General features: G+C 38.7%; 2 protein-coding genes across 3 annotated transcripts in view; one reads left to right on the plus strand and one right to left on the minus strand.

Annotated features, from left to right (window-relative positions):
- Positions 1-1,303: 1,303 nt before the first annotated feature.
- Positions 1,304-19,126, minus strand: part of LOC121884036 (splicing factor U2AF 65 kDa subunit-like) — a 19,004-nt gene continuing 1,181 nt past the window's right edge. The window contains exons 2-11 of the mRNA XM_042392557.1: positions 15,177-15,354; positions 14,335-14,438; positions 12,039-12,190; positions 11,808-11,924; positions 9,013-9,151; positions 8,839-8,918; positions 5,680-5,802; positions 5,503-5,589; positions 3,994-4,236; positions 1,304-2,794 (exon numbers count right to left, since the gene is read on the minus strand). Coding sequence (XP_042248491.1) covers positions 2,663-2,794; positions 3,994-4,236; positions 5,503-5,589; positions 5,680-5,802; positions 8,839-8,918; positions 9,013-9,151; positions 11,808-11,924; positions 12,039-12,190; positions 14,335-14,438; positions 15,177-15,354 — 1,355 coding nt within the window. The 3' untranslated portion in view covers positions 1,304-2,662. The remainder of the gene's footprint in view (positions 2,795-3,993; positions 4,237-5,502; positions 5,590-5,679; positions 5,803-8,838; positions 8,919-9,012; positions 9,152-11,807; positions 11,925-12,038; positions 12,191-14,334; positions 14,439-15,176; positions 15,355-19,126) is intronic.
- The window catches only part of dhrs7ca (dehydrogenase/reductase (SDR family) member 7Ca), a 9,302-nt gene continuing 8,829 nt past the window's right edge, over positions 18,654-19,126 (plus strand). The window contains exon 1 of one of the 2 annotated variants that reach the window (XM_042392564.1): positions 18,654-18,858. In XM_042392564.1, the coding sequence (XP_042248498.1) occupies positions 18,817-18,858 (42 nt within the window). In that variant the 5' untranslated portion in view covers positions 18,654-18,816. Of the gene's footprint in view, positions 18,859-18,905 lie in introns of those variants that run through there. The other variant, XM_042392566.1, reaches the window with a different exon arrangement.

Consider the following 19,126-nt stretch of genomic DNA (forward strand, 5'->3'; position numbering starts at 1 on the left):
ACACAGGTACTGATCCACAGGATGTGCGGATTATGATGCGGCAGTCACAGCACTGAAAGCCTACTTCGTACCGCAAATGAACTCTGTGTTTGCGCGCCAAGTTTTCGCCAGGACAACACAGAAACTGGAGGAAATGGTGCAGCAGTTTGTAACCAGATTACGCCAGGCTGCTCAAGACTGTGCATTCAATGATCACATTGATAATCTAATAAGAGATGCAGTGCTAACATTGGATTATGTACAAAGAAAGTTGTTGGAAGAACCAATGTTGGCATGTGTTGGAGATAGCGGCGCAGTATGACCGCGTGGAGACTGGGTCTACTATGTCTGACTTCCTCAATGTGACGACTAGAGGGCACCAATATTCACTTGTGTCAATTTTTGTGAATTACAAGGCCCGAACTGTTATTAACACAACACTTAGTATAATCGGTATTTTTTAGTTTAGTGAACTTAAAACCAGAGCTAAAAGAGAGTGAATATTGGACTTACATTCACCAGATGGACAGAAACACGACTCATAATGAATGATAATGTTGCTCCATAACTGCTGGATGTGGAAATAATCAACTGTTTGCTAATAAGTTCAACACATAAACTTAAAAAGTGGACAAAAATCAATTAATGTTGTAGTTACACTGATAACAGGAGGAAGATTAAGAGTAAAAACACTTAAAATGCTAACGTGTTAGCCACCAATGTAGTTGCAGTTCCTCACTATGGCCACTGGAGGGCAGTGAACAGTCAAATCAATATCTGGTGCAAGCAGGTTTGCCCTTAAACAGAAGCAGTTCTCCTCAGTACACCTGTACAGTTTTTCAGGTACTTGGCAGGTCTGTTGTTCCTGCATCTTGGAGAAGTTGCCACAGTTCGTCTGTGGATTTCGGCGTCTCAGCTGCTTCTGTTTCTTCATGTTAATTCCAGACTGACTCCATGATGTTGAGATCAGGGCTCTGTGGGGGCCAAACCATCTGTTGCAGGACTCCTACTTCTTCTTGCTGCTGAAGATAGTTCTTTATGACTCTGGCTGAATGTTCAGGGTCATTGTCATGCTGCTGAATAAATTTGGGACCAATCAGATGCCTCCCTGATGGTGTTGCATCATGGATAAGAATCTAAACATCTAAAGTGCCTAAAATGTTTGCACAGAGCTGAATATATATAATATAATATGGGGTTCATATTGTTATAATATTAATACTACTGATGTTGTTACTAAATTGATAGTAATAAGAATAAATATCTGTATCATTATATATAACTGACAGATAATGCAGAAATAAGGAATCCCACACAGACAGACTGACAGTGGATGCAAGCATTTATTGAAGGCGATGGCAGTGGCAGGGATTGTTCAAACTAAAAATGTTTGGCAATCCAAAAAACGTAGAAAATACAGTAGTTGTTAATTATCATTTGATATGTTCCACTTTCTTACTCTAAAATACAATTTGTTCACTCGTTTGTTCTATGTGCAAACCAGATAAAGTCCAAATGCAGATTTTTTTTCACGCATCCTAATTTCTGATGTTATTTCTTTTGGATACTGTATTTGTGCCTGCACTCTTCAAGCAGTTTAAAAGCTATTTCATAATAAATAAATGCTTTAATTTTAACATATTTTCTTCAACAGATGCAAAAAACAGCACATTCAAGAATAAAGCTTATAAAATTCATTCAGTATGCTATCTACAAAACGTAAAAGGTGCTTTTCTTAACATGTGCGTATCTGCTTTATCTTTTAAAATCCGACCGTGAAGACAGATTTGAGTTCGTTAAACTGATTTTTACAACAAAGTGCAGAATATTGTTTATTAGATTGACACGATTACTAGTGTCTGATAAAAGATTTTCAACCAAGACAATTATTATTATTATTATATAATTTTTGAAATTACATATCTTCAAGTGTGCATGGCTGCCTTTAGACATTAATATTTTTTCATTTATTTACAAAATGACAGTCGTCATGAAGGACCTTTGAGGCCGTTATAAGAAAATGTTTCACTTTTGACAAAACAAGTTGACGTTTGGTCGATGTAAGCAGTACAGGTGACAGCATCGTATACGGTTAAGGAAGATTAATATGTGACGCATAAAGAGAGAAAAATATTACTTTGGAAAAATAAATAAATAAAAACAATATTTTCTTTCGTCATAGCCACACGATAAACATCATGACAGTTTCTCAAATCTAGATCTAAATGTTTTTTGTGCTCAGGAGGGAAATCTAAACATTTGACTTGTTTTTTTTTTCTTCTGATATAGTGCATACTCGATAGACAGCTACCCTGGCGTTGTCAGGCAGTATTAGTTTAGGTTTAGGTAAGATACATGTCATATTCAATCTACTGCAAATGTAATGTATACTACAATATATATTTTTTTTTATTCAGAATGAGATCAGTTCACTGTGCGAGTATTAAGCTAAAGCTTGGAGTTAGATATTCAGTACTGAAGAAAACAAAAAAAAAGAAAACACACACTGCAGTCCAGTTTGTTAAGTAGATGTGGTGTGTGTAATAAAACAAAGTCTTTTTCCAGGTCTAGTCTCTAAAGACACGTTCACAACATTCAGAGAAGTAAAGAAAACTGACTCAACTCAAGCTTACAAACAGAAAGGAAGAAGGAAACAACGTCCCCGTCAGACTCGTCTGTGCTTTCAAAACTCGTGTCTGTGATACATGTCCGGATCGTAGTATTTGGTGACCACCACTCTGTTGGCGAACTTGCGGCCGGTGAGGGCTTGCATGGCTTTCTGACAGTCTGCAGCGGAAACGTACTCCACGAAGATCTGCGGTGAAAAAACAGTCGGTGAGTCCTCAACGGTATGAAGATCAGATCATAAATCTACGCAGAGAGAACTTTAAGCCCAGTTTGGACTGGATTTATTTCTCTAGAGGAGCTGATCTGAACATTATCTGCTAGTCAGAGATTTTAAAGTATGGGTTCACAGTTCTTCAAGTCTGTCCTAAAAACAACAGTCAGGCGCCCAAATGAACACTGAAACATGTTTTTCTTGCTGTAATCATCCCTCCTGTTCATACCGACCATTAGAAGATCCCTTCATAATGCACTTACAATATTTTAAAGTTTATCTGAAGCTAATATGAAGCTTCAGTGTCCAAATGAGTCAAATCAAGTAGATATCTTTCAACGTTACAGTCTTTTTAGTGCCAAAGTCCCTCTTTTTGTTACTATACTTCCACTGCAGCTCAACAGGGAAACACTGTCCGAGGAAACACACAATTTTGACTAAAAAGACTGTAAAGTCCTGGGCTCCTGACTGTTGTTTTAAGACAGACTTGAAAAATCGTGAACCCGTCCTTTAAGCCCCGTTTGGACCAGGATTTCTCTCTCTGGAGGAGATGATCTGAACATAACCTGCTCTGGTCTGGAGTGTGCATGTGGGTCATGTTTAGAAGAAATAATTAGAGCCAAAATTACCGCCAGCCGAATGACTGGTTCCTCCTGTAATTAATTTGAAATCCCATCTGGAATGACGTCCTTGTATTTTAAAGTGTTTACTTTTGTTTTTATCAGCTCAGTGTAAAATTCTAGTTCGAGAAAGTGAAGTCAACAACAATAAAGTCAAAATACAACCATCAGGAGAGCATAAAAGCTCATTAAATGGGCTCTTATAATGTCAGCTGATATTCTCTTTTGAGCCGATATTTATTTACACTTTGGCCATTAAAGGACACTGATTTAGCTGATCAGCAGTTCCTGTTTGCAGTGTAGCCACAGACACCTATCACTGGATGACTTTGACACTGAAGAAAACTTAAAAATGTGATGATTCTCAGACAAGTCTCTTCTTTCTAGGATTTCTAAGTGGATTTATGGAGGTTTATTGGTGACAGACATTTGAGATAATGATATCCATTCCTCACCTCCTTCTGTAATATAAGTCCCATTCAAACGGGGCTTAATGCTCATTCAGATGTTCCACATGTTTGCGTTAAGTTCCTGTTAAACAAACACGGACTTCACCTTTCCACAGCCAGGGACCTCCACTCCGTCGACGGGCCGGGGGATCTCGATGGAGCGGACGCTGCCGTACTTGCAGCACTCCTCTCTGATGTCTTCCAGGATCTCCTCGTAGTCCTCGTCGTCCACCAGCTCCTCGGGCATCACCATGTTGAGAAGGCACAGCACCTCCGTGGGCATGCCCGAGTTCTGCAGCCTCTGGAGCCCGGGGACCTGCAGCATTACCGGGGTCTCTATGATGGAGGTCTGCAGGTAGAGGACGGGTATGTTAGTGTAAACAAATGACTTGATCTCCTACCAGAGATGATTTCAGTCCTACTGATGATTCTCAAGATTTATTTCCCATAAACCCCGCTGCTTCCTGCCCCCCCCTTCCTCTGCCTTGTACGGTATGTTTGGTATTACTGGAGAGGATAAACATGTTGGACGTCATTTTTCCGTTGACCTTTCACTCCCACCATCTGCCATAGAGAGAGAACTGAGCTCCTTTTGTGCTGGAAGAACAGAGACGTCACATCTTAGCGCTCAGGTTTTATATGTATTTAAGAAGATATTTCAACACACCACTAGATGTTAGTAATAAAATGAAGGAATGAGTTTCAGGGTCATGCTACGGTGCATTAAGGTTGAGTATTCTTCCTTGATTTTAACATGATTGCTTCATCCTGTTCTGAGGAAAAACAGGATTTCTTGACATAAATGAAATTTGATTTGAACATAAGATTGTCAACAACTGATGAAAAAATCTGTGTATATTCTTATTTTTTGTCTGTATTCTTTATTTTTGTGAGGGCATATGGTAATTATTACATTATCAATGAATCTGTCAATCATCTTCTCAATTAATTGGTTAATCGTTTAATGGTGAAAACATCTGAGAAAAGTGAAAAATCAGTCCGAGATGACGTCTTAAAATGTCTCTATTTTGTCTTCATTACTTTATTTTTTATTACTTTAAACCTGCAGTGCAGAACTTTTACATATAAATGAATGTCTGTTACATTCAAGCCAGAGTTCACACAACACTGATTAAGCCAATCACTGCAATATAAATCTCTCTGAACTTCACAGTATACAGAGATTTTAAATCTCATGTCAGGAGGGCTAACTTCCTGTTAGCTCTTTGCTAACTTGAATGGGGATAAAATAATTGAATCATGTGGCTCTTCTAGACTTTCCAAATGTTATCGGACCGAATGGATCGAATTCTGATAGTGAAACGAGTCATTTCAAGGGGGTTGTGTGACACTCAAAACAATTTATCCACCGTTTTACAGCCGCAACAGTATCGATGCAGTACGCTACGGTGAAGATGTGACGTAAACACGTGTTGACAGTGTTTTTGTAATTACTCTCACTGCCAGAAGGGGGAGACAAAAGTCCTGCACTCCACCTTTAAAAGATTAATCAATTATCAAAAAAGCTGCCAATTTTTCTGCCAAATTTTCTGTCAGTCAACCGATCCATTAATCGGCTAATCGTTACAGCTCTAAATGACTTATAAGGACTCACAGGGTTGGTGTTTTTAGCTCCCACACTGGCCCTCTGGACGATCAGCTTCTTGTCGCCCAGCTGCATGCCATTGAGCCCCGCTACCGCCTGACGAGGAACACACAGAAAACCTCAGAGCAACATATCAGGGAAAACAACTAATCGTCTGCATACAGAGAAACTTTCCACTGTTGTTACCTGATCAGTGGCGCTGATGTCTACGTATTCACAAAAGGCGTAACCTTTTGACAGTGACGTGGCACTGTCCTTCACAAGGTTGAAAGCTTTGAGCGGCCCAAATGAAGTCAATAGCTCCTTAACCTGCAAAAAAAACAAGTCGGACAACAAGATATGAGACTGATCATTCATAGCGAATGTATGTTAAATCTACTGCCTGTATTCTAAATGTCCGTTTGATACTCAACATCACAAGGAATGGATTAAAAAAAAAAAAAGTCTATTTAACAACAACATGTATGCAATTCAACAGAATTTGCATGTACATTTGTGCATTTTACAGTCTTGTACTGAGTTTCTACAGAGTTTGCATTGCAATGCTGATTTCTAAAAAAAGAAAACAAGAAGAGACAGCAGAGCGTAAAACTGTTTCAGTGGAGTCGTGAAGAGTAAATGCTGATGATGTTGCGACCTGGAGTACGTCTGGGTAACAACAGCAGAGAAAAAAACCCCTGAGATCATCTGAAGTGTTGAGACACAGATACTGAAAGAGTAATAATAATAATAATCTCATATTCAAAAAAGCTGCGTGGTAAATGGTGCAAGATAACAGAAATAAATGATCTTATTTAGAGACGTATTATATTTTGCCATCTACAGGCAAACTGCACCAGAATAGTTTAGACAATATTCTTACCTTTACTTTTACAGCTGAACACCCACCACCCACCTCCAACAACATCCCCAAGTCCTAAACCCCAAAATCCCCGGGTCCTAAACGCGCTCCAAAAGCATGATGGGAGAAAGAAAGCAGCCAGAAAGGGAGCCTGCTGGCTTAAGGAGTGTATCCGTGTGAGGACCAGAATGTCTTACTTGCCTTGTGTTACATGTTGGCATGGCAGCAGTAGATCAGTACTACTGAACAAATTATGAGCGCAGACTTAACGATCTTACAGGCCCCTAGCTGGGGACAAAGTGGGGGAACAAAAATGAAAGAGCTGTGAGTATCAACGCAGTGGCAGTGACTGCAAGTATTAAAAAGAAATAAGTCAGTGAATAATATACATCAGGCTACATGTGCTCTGTTAGTGGTAACACGAGACAGAATGGACAGTTAGAATTAAATTTCACTGTGCGGCGGGCGTCTGCCCACCTGAGAGAAAAGATGGAGCTCTACAGCTGTTCACAGAAGTATGAAGGCCTATTGATCAGCAAATATTCACTCTAACTTTTGATATTCTCAAAGATAAAGTCCACCCTCAGATCCTCTCGTACTTTTAATAACAATTAATGCATTTTTCCGAGTTGTTTAGTGACTTTTTTTGATGCGCACACTTGACCTCAATTATCCCAGATCCATAAAAGAGGCCTAAACTTATTGGAGTCAGTTAAACACAGGAGCAAAAAACGGGTTTGACTAACAATGTCGATCATTCAGTCTATAAAACGTCAAGAAATAGTGAAAAATGCTGATCACAAGACGTCTTCAGATTGGTTTTGTTTGACCAACAGTCAAAAGCTCCAAAGATATTCACTAAACAATGCTATACAACAGTAAAAAGCAAGAATTTTTCCACATTTGAGAAGACTCTCTTCTTGATAAATCACATCAAAACTGATTAATTGTTCGGTTGATCAACAAATCATTGAATCAGCTGATCGTATAGCTGTCTTAAAGAGGAAAAAATATGTCCTCATCCATTGGTGGGATGTGGCATAAAAAAAAAAAATCCAATTCCAGGCACTGACGTGGTTGGTTAAAAATAAAAAAGCTTTTAATAAAAATAGACAAATGCATTAAAAATACATCAGCACGTATCGGCGCACTTGCTTGATCGTACGGCTGCTTAAAGGTACCCTGTGGAGTTTGTGACCACTAGTATCTCTATATGTGGAGAAATGTTTCTAAAAGCGGGTCCTGGTTTTGCAAACAAAGGCGGTAAAGACTGTGAGCTAGTAACAAAGCAAAGCAAATTAATAAAAAATCGTCTTTACAAATGTTTTATGAGGAGGAAAATGCATTCATTGGGCAGCTCGGTGGCTCAGTCCGGCTTCCTCCCACCATCTATGACATGTATGTTAGGGTTAATACTCCTGCTGCTGGACCAAGGTGCCGGCAAAAGAACTGGACTCGGTCCCCGGGGGGGGGCATCGCACTGCAGCTGCTCACTGCTCCTCATGTGGGTGTGTAGGACGGGTCAAATGCAGAGGATCAATTTCCCCCACAGGGATCGATAAAGTATTTCTTTTTCTTCAATATGTTAATTAGACCTCGAGGATAATCATGATGCGTTTTGGTAGAGAAACACTGATGTAAACATAACTTTTGTTTGTTTACCAGAAAACTCCACAGGGCACCTTTAATAAGTAAACAGCTGTTTACTAATGCGTTTCAAAAATGGGGCCACTGCAGCCACAGCAGTATTCACACTGAAATTCAGCTGGAGCAGCAAAGCATTATAGTCTATGGAGGTCTCGCCCAATTAATGATTTTTTTATTATTATTCCTGCACGAAAAAGAAAATCAAAGCCACCAAACAGCAACAAAATCCAGAAATGCAGAGAAAAGGTTTCTTTAGGTGGAATTTTTCTTTGACAATACTGACTAAAAATGAAAAAAGGGAGCAACATGTCAAGTTTACGGGCCTCTTATGTAAATGCTGGACTGTGCTTACCTTTCTTAAATCAGTTTGCTTAACATGAGAAAGGTATAAGCAGTTTACTCAGAAAGCCGAGTCACAAAAAAGCCTTTTTTTTTTTTTTTTTTTTTACAATATTCATATGATTAATGACAGAAAACATGCTTGTATGTTTAATATCTGATGGTTTTAAGTCGACTAAGAATGTGTACAGTTGACACAATTAAAATAAATCTAATAATGAAGTCATCCATTGTGAATATCACCTAATTAAATATCAATATTACCTTCAGATTAAAACTGTAGGACAAAAATATTTCCTCTAAACTGTGTAAATAAATCTTTTTGCAGCTAATTTTTGTTTTTGTCTTTATGACATTATGGGGTCACGTTCTGCTTCTGGCTATTATAAACATTAACTAACATTTTTTTTTATACTATTTTACTCATCTTCTTTTTTTTTCCATGTCAGTAAAAAAAAAGTGTGATAACAACCTCAGCAAAGTGTTTGCACCTGTTCGGTCTGTTTTCAGTTAAATACCTGGTCATCGTTCAGGTAGTTAGGCAGACCTCCTATGAACAGTTTATGAGGGGAATCGGGAACGACTGTGGAGACGACGCCTAAAATACGACAAGGAAAGAAGAAAAAAACCAAGTTAAATCCAAATCAAAGTTTCTGTATCACATAACAGAACATGATTTGCCGGTAACAAACCTGGGACGTGGAAAGCAGGCTGCTCTGAGATACCGGGTAACGGCCGATAGTCGTGAGGTCTTCTAATCTTCAGAGACTGACCCTGGAAAATGATTCCGTCGAAGGCCATGGCCTGCGTCGTCTCGTCGACGGATCGGAACTAGAAAGGAGAATCGTTTTTTGAGTCGTTTTTCTGCTGCAAGGTTTTCCTTTTTGTCCAAACACGACCACTGACATGATGCAAACTTCTGACAACATGTAAAAGAGGTGATGAGTAGTAGCGACAACTTAGCATCAACAGGTTAGTTCAAGAGATAAATAGTCAGATGATCGTATAGACGCATTAATCTACTGGCTAATTGGTGATTCCACTAAAATAAATAAATTATCACTGCGCTGCAAATGTGAAGAAATGTGTCGTTAAAACATGTTGTTGAAGGAATCCACGATAAAAATGTCCAACACTAATTTGCTTCTTTTGATTTTTGGTAACAAACAATTTTTTTTAAAGTTTTCCCTGATGTGCAAAAGCCATTTCCGAAGCCCCGACTCAATCTGAGCAGTAGAGAGAAATGAATACTGACAGTTTCTGTCTCTTAGCTGTAGGACTGCAACTAACAATTATTTCCATTATTGATTAATTCATTGGTCTGAAATGTCACAAAACATTTAAAAATGTTCCGTCTTGCTTTCCCTCAAGCCCTAGGTGACGTCATTAAATATCTTGTTTTGTTTGTCCAACAGTCCAAAACTCAAAGATATTCAGTTTATAATGATATAAAATGAAGAAAAGCAGCAAAGTCTCACATTGGACAAGCTGGAACCACAGACAGGTTGGCAATCATCTAATGAAAATCATTAGTTTTCAATTGATTTTCTGGCAATCAACTAACCAATTACATGTTTTCAACTTGTCAGGGCTCCCTCATACAACTGTGAAGGAAGTGTGCAAACATCTTCACTCATATAAACGATTCCAGGCTCTAACGCTAAAAACAAATATCCAGCAGGATCAGGGCAGTAATCATTAGTTATGTCCAACATAAATTATTAGTGTGGGAGCTGGCAGAGCTCTGCTGCTCCCTTTAATATTGTAAAGAAACATCTAAAAAAGTGCAAGATTTATTTTTTGTGCTATTAAAAGTCTCAATATGACGATCTGCTGTCCTGTGTGAGCCGTGTTAGCTCGGCGCTTAGAACAACACGCTTCTAAGTTCATAACAGCTGCGGGCAACTTTAATCTCAGTAGACAGAGATGATCGTTTGTTCTTGTAATTGAAGTTTGTTATTTTCACACAACTTCTCATTTAATTGGCTGTGCTACCACAGGGGTGGTCTGTGTGATTTGTTGAAATAATATAAATGATTTGTTGTACAATGGTATGTTTGGCTGAGTACTTTTATTGTTATTTATCAATGTATCTATTTGTATTTATTATCAATATAATCTTCCTGGTTTGAATCTGTTTCTATTGTTTTGAGGAATGCAAAATCAATATTCCTACTAGAAATTGTATTGTAATGTATTGTTGTAAATAAAGTTAAAAAAACACAACTACCTGCTGAGCCAAGACTCATAAAATCAATCACATTTAAACATTGTGTAATAATTGCTCACACAGACATCACTTACTATGCTTCGTGATAATATTTTGTTTGTTTTACACAGTAATTTCTGTCTCAAGCATTAGCTCACTTGATACAGAATGCATCTCGCTGATCAAACATTGTGGGTTCAACAGTCCTGTGTTAAAATAATACAAGGGGCTTTGTTGGTGGGAGTGTGTTGTTTAAGGTATCGGTGAGATCATGAAATCCAATCCAGGAAGTCCAGTTGGAGCTACAGATTAATGTGTTTAAAGACTTATCAGACGCCAAAACGCTGCAAACACTCGCAGAAAGGATTTTACAACTCTGGGAACTTATCACAGCGGCAAATGTTTTACCTTTCCTTGTGTGATCGCGACTGACGAATATGACGTTCACGTTACAAATGAATCCACCAAAATACTTGCATGTATGCAATTGGCCAACGCGGCCCCTTGCTGGATGATGTTGCATTGCAACAAAAAGTTGACGCCCCATCAAAAAGTTGACCCCATATAAATGACTGAGAGGGCTACGTTTTTGTTTACGCAGGGCTAACGTCAGTCTACTGAGCACGTTGTATCTCCTTTGTTTAATCTTTACAGAAACGAGAGTGTAAAAAGACAGGTCGCTGTTTTACAGTTGGTTACATTCTGACATATTTCTTGGACTGAAGTTTTGTTGTAACCAAGAAATCCGGCACGTCACCAGCCATAAAACAGTGAACGGGCTTTTTCCACTTTAGTTTTGTACAGATTAAACAAATGAGATACAACGGGTTAATTAATGAGCTTTACTCGATGGTAAGTGGCTACAGGAAGGTAGGATGGTAGGAAGCTAACAGTTCCCTCTGTTTCCAGTCATTATGCTAAGCTAAGCTAACAGTTCCTTCTGTTTCCAGTCATTAGGCTAAGCTAAGCTCACAGTTCCCTCTGTTTCCAGTCATTATGCTAAGCTAAGCTAACAGTTCCCTCTGTTTCCAGTTATTATGTTAAGGTAAGCTAACAGTTCCCTCTGTTTACAGTCATTATGCTAAGCTAAGCTAACAGTTCCCTCTGTTTACAGTCATTATGCTGAGCTAAGCTAACAGGCCGCCAGCTGAAGCTTCATATTTAACACTGAGATGTGAGAGTGGTATCAATCCTCTCAACTAACTCTTAGCAAGAAACCGAATAAGCTTTTCCCAAAATGCCAAACTATTTCTTAAAGACTTTGTGAACATTACATACCTCTAGGAAAGCAAAGTTTTTATCCTGATTGATCTGCACAGCGAGTACAGGGTTGCTCGGGGCTTGTGAGAGGCCTGCAAGCCGCATCTGGGCATTGAAGAACTCTGCCATGGACTCCTGAAGAGACCAAAAAAACACACAACCAGCATGACAGGAAAAACATATGAGTGTTTGATATTAACATCACAGTTATTGGAATAAACATAAAGACAGACAAGAGGGCAACTTTACCTCAGTTACTCCAAAGGGAATATTTCCAACATAGAGGCGTCTGGCTTGTCTCGTCATCTGACTGCCAACTACAGGCACTTGTGTCGGTGCTGCAGCTACTCCAGTGGTGGTGGACGTCGCCAGCAGAGCTATTGTTGGTATCTGCCCAGCCGCTTAGGGAAAATAACAGAACGAGCACATGAGGAACTTCACCTTCAGCTACAGAGCTATTATCATTTGAAACCTCTGCTGCTTTATCTATAATTGCTTTGACTCATTTCTGGATGATTCATTTGTAGGGAGCATTAATGCGTCTCTGCTGAAAGTAATAAATATTGAGAGTTTGTTTGGCTCAGTGATTTAAATCTGTACGTTTCTGCCTTGAGTGCAGCTTCAAGAACAGATTCATGACTTTCTTGACTTGTGCGTCTTTATTGTTCTGCCTACTGTATAAAATCTAAAAAATACATTTTTGACTGGTTACGCATGTCGGTCTATAGGTTAATTTGCATACACACTCCGCTAACGGCTAGACAATTACGTGTTCACAACATCAGATATTCTTTTTGAATGGATAAAGTAGCGGTGTTGCATTATGGGTTGTTTGTAGCATTAATGTTGCTAAGCTAGCGAGTGTCTTAAAGTCTGTTTATAGTGAGTGTGTTAGAGTCAGTCAGCACTAAAAGTGTTTTGTTAGTCCAGTTTAACCTGCAGGAGTTTCTGAAGGCTGATGTAATGTGTTTTTCTGCCACAGAGGAAATAAATTCATGACATGCAAAAATGTCTTCCGCTGTCTCTGCTGCAGAAATGGAACATGTCAAGCCGCCAAATACCACTGTCACAGATGATAAGGAGGCAGTCTTATAAATGCTAACTGCTGGAGAAAATTATTTTTGACTACTTCCAAGATCCTGGCAGGAGAGAGTGTGAGTATTTAACTCTACTGTGATGTAAGTTATATTCAAAAAGTAAAGTTATTTTTCCAAAAACAGCTGTTGGACAAGGGGGGTCGTCTTATAATCGGGGTCACCTTATATTCGTAGTATTATTCGAGCCCGAGTATGTTACACCATCGAGAGTTACTGTGACTAAACGCACTGAAAAACACTTTGAGGAGAAGAAGGACGAGCTAAAAGTCAAGCTAACGTTAGCTCTGACCACCGACTGCTGGACAGCTCCCACAAATGAAAGCTACGTCACAACTTTTCTTAAAAATAAACCAGTTAGTCATTGGTTAATGGGTGTTTGTCTGACGAAAGAAAAATTAACCAAAACTGACATTCCTAGTTTAAGAAAAAATATTTAAGGGACATACAGAAACTCGTATATCTAATCTTCCTTGAACAAATTAAAGTTATGGAGGGCAGTATTAATAAAATCCTTTATCAGTGTATACTTAATCTTATTTTATTATTATTTTATTTTTTCTGGGAATCTAAATGAAATTAATGTTCCCAGATAAAGGAAAAACAAAGGGATCCACCTGACAAATCACAGTACTTCATCACACTGATTAAAAACATCATATGAAAATTCAGTACTGCAATATTAAAGCGGACCTGTGATCATTACCACCTTGTCCATGATCTACTGCAGAGCTTTTCAAACTGTGAGGCACACGGGAGAGTCGTGGAGGGAGAGATGTGAGGCAAAGATACTGAGTGAGGTGAAACAGATACGTGCGTGCCCGTTTTCTAAAAACAACATTAGTTATTGTAGTTTGGCTGCTTATCAACACTGTCTCAGCTGGAGCTGCAGCAGTGACTGTGACACAGTTCATGGAGGCAATTAAGGTATTTTAAAACCTTTTTGCGCCCCAACTGCTGCAATTTGCATAAAAATTCATAATCTTTCTTAGGCTCAAATGTGAACACATAGACATGATATTTTTAGATTCAATGTGACTTACACTTTCCGAGGACATCATTATCTTAAGTTGCAAACAGGAACTGCTAGTCGCTAATTCAGCATTCTTTTAGTGGCACCATTGTAAATAAATAAAAAAAAGAGATATTAAAAGTATAGATGTCATTCACAGTAGACACATTTATTTATTTATTTACAGCTAGATAAGTTTTTCCTAAAAGAAAAAACTGCAGAATCATTATGTTTGTAACTGGTTGGTTAATTGCAAATATTGTCCTTAACCTTGTTTGAACCCTTTTGGAACTCAAGTGAACTTTACTAAAGCGGTCCTCAGTCCGGCCCTGTGCAGGTCTGGATACCAGCTCATTAATGTATGCAAACTCCTACAAGAAGTACTTGTAGGTGCAGACTGACTCAGACACCGAACAAGCAAAGACAACCTGAGACATACCTTGCATAGCTTTGTATTGCATTGGTGTGATGTGTTCAAAGCCAGGAGGAGGCACATCCCAGTATTTGCAGGTCCTTTTCTTCCTCGTTCGCCTCGGAGAATGGCTACATGCGGAAAATAAGAAGATAAACAAAACACGAGCTCAGGCAGAAGTAATTAGTTGTGGGGTTCTAAATGATTAATTAATTTTGCTTTGTCTGTTTCCTCACAACAGTCTTCATGACCATATAAACTCAATTCAATATTTATATTGGACGGTTTGTCATTGAAACTTAAAGACCCAGCATGTAAATCCAGCTTAAGAATATTAATGTCTGATTCTGGGAGTTAAATATGTAATATAAAGTTATGATTTATATTAACATTAATCGGTAATGAAAACATGTTGCAGCCCTAATTTATAAGTTCTTTATATTTTTTAAGTTCAGTTATTGTTTACTGATTTAATCCTGGGTTTCTTCAGTTAGTCACTTTGTTACTTCCATACCCACCATGCTTTCCCAGGAGTTAAAGGGGATGTTTTTTTCAATCAAACATTTAATTGTTTGGTCTAAAAGAAGTCTAAAACTCAAAGATATTCAGTTCATAATGATATAAAGACATATGAGAAGCTGGAACCAGAGAATTTTTGGCATTTTTTTCACTGTTTGTGCTTGAAAATGATGATTATAAAACCGATTCTGTGTCTTTCAATCGATGAATCTCTTCAGCTCTATACATTACAGTACATGAGTCAACAGTGTTATTCATGCAGAGACGGCTGCATTTTAACATTAAAGCTGTGTCTGGTGCAGCTGTGAGCTCTGTGGCTGCACTGCTGCTGGCAGCTTTCACCCACTGACCTGTGCTTCTTGTGGTCCCGGGAGGAGCTCCTGCGGTCCCGGCTCTTCCTGTCTCTGCTGCGGCTTCGCTTCTCACGGCTGCGGCTCCCTCGGTCTTTGCTCCAGCTGCGATGCTTGTCGGCTCGGCCGCCCGCAGATCCGCTGCGACTCCTCTTTTTGTGTCTTTCTCTTTCTCTCTCTGTGTAACCGGCAAGAAATAATCAGCATTTTCATGCAAATAATGACAAATAATTGATTTACCTGTTTTTATATTTCCAATTCAACATAATTCCTCCTATAATTACGTGACTGATGTTATTTCATGGCAAAAACTGCAGGTAATTACATTTTTCTACTAATAAATATTGCATGAGGTAACAGTAAGTGGTGCCTCACTGCAAACTAACGTCTCATTTCTATATTTATTGCCTACAACATGCTCTGTGTTGTGGACACGCCACCGCATCATATTTATTTGAGAAATCTGACAGTTTCATGCGGACTTGCTTCTTGGAAAAAGAGGAATGTCTGCTACAACATGACTGAAGACCTTTAGACCAATCAATAAGAGGTACTCTTGATTACATGTCAACTCTTAGACATGACGGATTTTTTATTAAATCTCTTTCTTTCTTACTTTATTTTTTTGTATCTGGTACACTTCTATGTGCTGTATGTTACTCCACTGCCCTACCTCACTGTTCTTGAGTTGATTTTTTATTATTTGTTTAAATTACTGATTATCAATTAATCGATTATTGGACTTTAAAATGTTAGAAATGAGTGAAAAACGTCCTTAAGTCCAACGTGACGTCTCTGTTTTGTCCGACTAACAGTCTAAAGGCCAAAGATATTCAATTTATTATCACATAAGACAAAGAAAAGCAGCAAATACTCATATTAATGAAGCTGGAACCAGGGAGAGTTTGGCATTTTTACTTTTAAAAAATGACTGAAAATGATCGATTGTTTTCTGTCGATTTACTAATCGATTAATCGGCCAATCCCTTCAGCTCTATAAGAATCGTATTTTTAAGTTTGTTTAATTCTGTTTTTTTTCTGTTTTGCTTCACAAATCAAAATTATGATGGGGATAATGTTAATAATGCTTTTATTATCATTGTCATTAATCTCGTTATCAGGGGGAATAACTCAAACCAGTAAAACAATTTGAGACTAATGCACATGAGAAATAAGACAATATGAAAATGTAATAAAATAAGATTTAAAAGCTATAATTATGATAATAAATTAGTGAAATAAAAACTATTAAACTACATAGATTATAATAATAAATTGTAAACACAAAGACAAATAAAATCAATAAGAGAAGGAAATATATTAGTAATAAAAGATCAATTAAAATTTAAAATATGAATACAATAAGTGAATAAAATAAAATAACTAAAGTCTATAGATATTCTGAATGTCATATATTGCACCTTTAAGTAAAACTATCAATACCAAAATGTAAAAATACTTAATTCAAGTAAAAATCCTGCATTTAAAATCCTACTTAAGTAAAAGTATAGAAGTATTACCAGCTAAATGTATTTAAAGTATAAGCCTCAAATGCTTTCAGAAACATATTTTAGTGTACTGTTTGGCTGTAATATGAGAAACTTTATGACCCGGCCGCCATGTTGAGGACGGGCACGGGGAGGACAGGGAGGGACTCACATGCACTCACATGCACGCTCATCTTGACCGGCTTCCAAAATAAAGAACAGAGAAGCTCGGATAACAACACACACAGAGGGAGTGACTTCATGCTCTGCTCAGGACGCCATTACTCACTATATCTTTACATAAAAAAACAGGTCCAGTTGTTTGCTGACATCTAATGGGGCTGAATGTTGTATATTGTACATTTAAGTAAAAGTATCAATACCACAATGTAAAAATACTTCATTACGAGTAAAAATCTTCCTACTTAATCCTACTTAAAGTTACTACAAGGAACTTTAATGGTGTGTTGATTTTGGCGGCCCCTGTGGACAAATGTGGTAGTGTTTACACAGAATGAAGACTGCATTTCCCATGACCACCACTGCCTTGTGTCGTAAAATCTTTGCTAGCGCGTGCATTTGTTTGCTATGTTTGCTATGCATCCTGCTGTTTGAAGGATGCATAGCAATGAGGTAATGTATCTATTTGTGGCTATGAAAGATTAATAACTGTAATATGACAACGGTGAAGCAGAGTAAACTTTGTTTTAGTAGCGTTTATGCACCCCTATAAGGTTACATGTAAGGCTGCGTTCACACCAAATCTAATGGGGGCAATGGGGGCAATGGGGGCACCTCACAGGGTTGTGTGGAGGTGCGGGTGTGTTTATTTGTGTTTAAGAACGTAACTAGAGCCCGTAACTAGAGACCAATGTTGATACCGATATTAGGGAGTAACCGATACTGATATATCTGTGATAGGCCAACATCGGCTGACCGATATATCTGTTAGGCTCTAAACTTTGTTCTCGCTACACTGTCGCTCGCTCTCATCATTCACTCTCAAGCTCGCTTGACCACCACTGCTTTATCTCTCTCTCTCGCTAGTGCTCTCAGCTCGCTAGCGCTTTTTACACTTGGTTTTAAAATGTGTTGTGTCCAAACACAAGTAGACAGTCAAGACACATCATTGTTCACACCTGTGCGGTCTAGACCTGCTCTATGTGAAAAGTGCCCTGAGATGACTTTTGTTGTGATTTGGGGCTCTATAAATAAAAACTGATTGATTGATTGATTGATTGATTGACCTGTGTCTATCATGCATCTCCAAGGTGTCCAGCTGACCATTTGTGTTCAGATTTCATTACCGCCTGTCACTTCCGCTAGAAGGTCAAAGAGCCCCACGCACAGTTATTACGTCAGTCTTTCGCCAGATTTGATTCACACGAGCTAGCTAAGAAAACAAAAATATTAATGCTATTGGGCCCAAAAAGACTTTTTCCCACAGACCTACATTGTGAAAGAGACGTCTGTAGATCAGCGGCTAATTTTTTTGAGCATGATTGAATTGTTTTATCCCCATTCAAGTTAGCCGGAGGGCTAAACCGGAAGTAGCCGGCTCAGTTGCTCAGTTGCGCTTGCTCTGTGGGCCCAATGATCCCGGAAGATGCGGGTAATTTTATACCCGGAAGTCGAACTTTTTTGGCTTCATGCGCCACTGAGCAACTCACATAGGGATGAACGGGGCCCCGTCTCCGACGCTGTATCCAGTTCTCTTTATACATCCATGATCAGGACGCTTTAGCGTTTACACCATAAAAAATATGTGGTCAAATGCGTCCCAGACCACCTTGGCAAGTGGTTTGAGTATTCGGATCACAACGCGTCTTGGTGGTCGTTTATACTTGTATTAAGCGCTGTCCACTTTTGATTCGATCACCCCGATACGCATTTTAAAAACAAGTGTAAACAGGGTCTCTCATTTTTTAATAATCAAAAACAAGTCTCACTTTACTTATCAAATAAAGAAAAAAATGTCCTCCCCTTGTCCAAGTAACATCTTTGCATTCCCTCATGCTACAATGCTACATGTAATGTAAACATCGGCTCTTCACCTCTGTGTGCCATATATTGTTTCGTCTGATTTCGCGGGGAATCCGACCCGGTTGCAGATATTTAGAATAACTATATAGAAATAGCCAATCTTCTCGGTGATGGTCTCGTTTGCTTATGTAGGTCATATAGAGGCATCAGAGGTAATAATGAGACTATTTCATAACCAGTTAAAAGTTCCTTGTAGTAACTTTAAGTGAAGCATCTGAGCACTTCTTCCAGCACTGCAGGTCACAGAATCTGATGGGTCGCCAAATACGGTGTAACACCGGTGCATTAACTGCCTTCAGTTACTGTGCAGCAGCGGCTGTGTAGTGGCTAAGAGGTGAGGATGAGGTTACCGCCGGCATTTCAGAGCTAAATGTTGACATGAAGACGGCACACAAGCTGAGTCACAGCCGCGTTAAGTGC

This window comes from Thunnus maccoyii, chromosome 18 (assembly GCF_910596095.1).
Source record: "Thunnus maccoyii chromosome 18, fThuMac1.1, whole genome shotgun sequence".
Lineage (NCBI taxonomy): Eukaryota > Metazoa > Chordata > Actinopteri > Scombriformes > Scombridae > Thunnus > Thunnus maccoyii.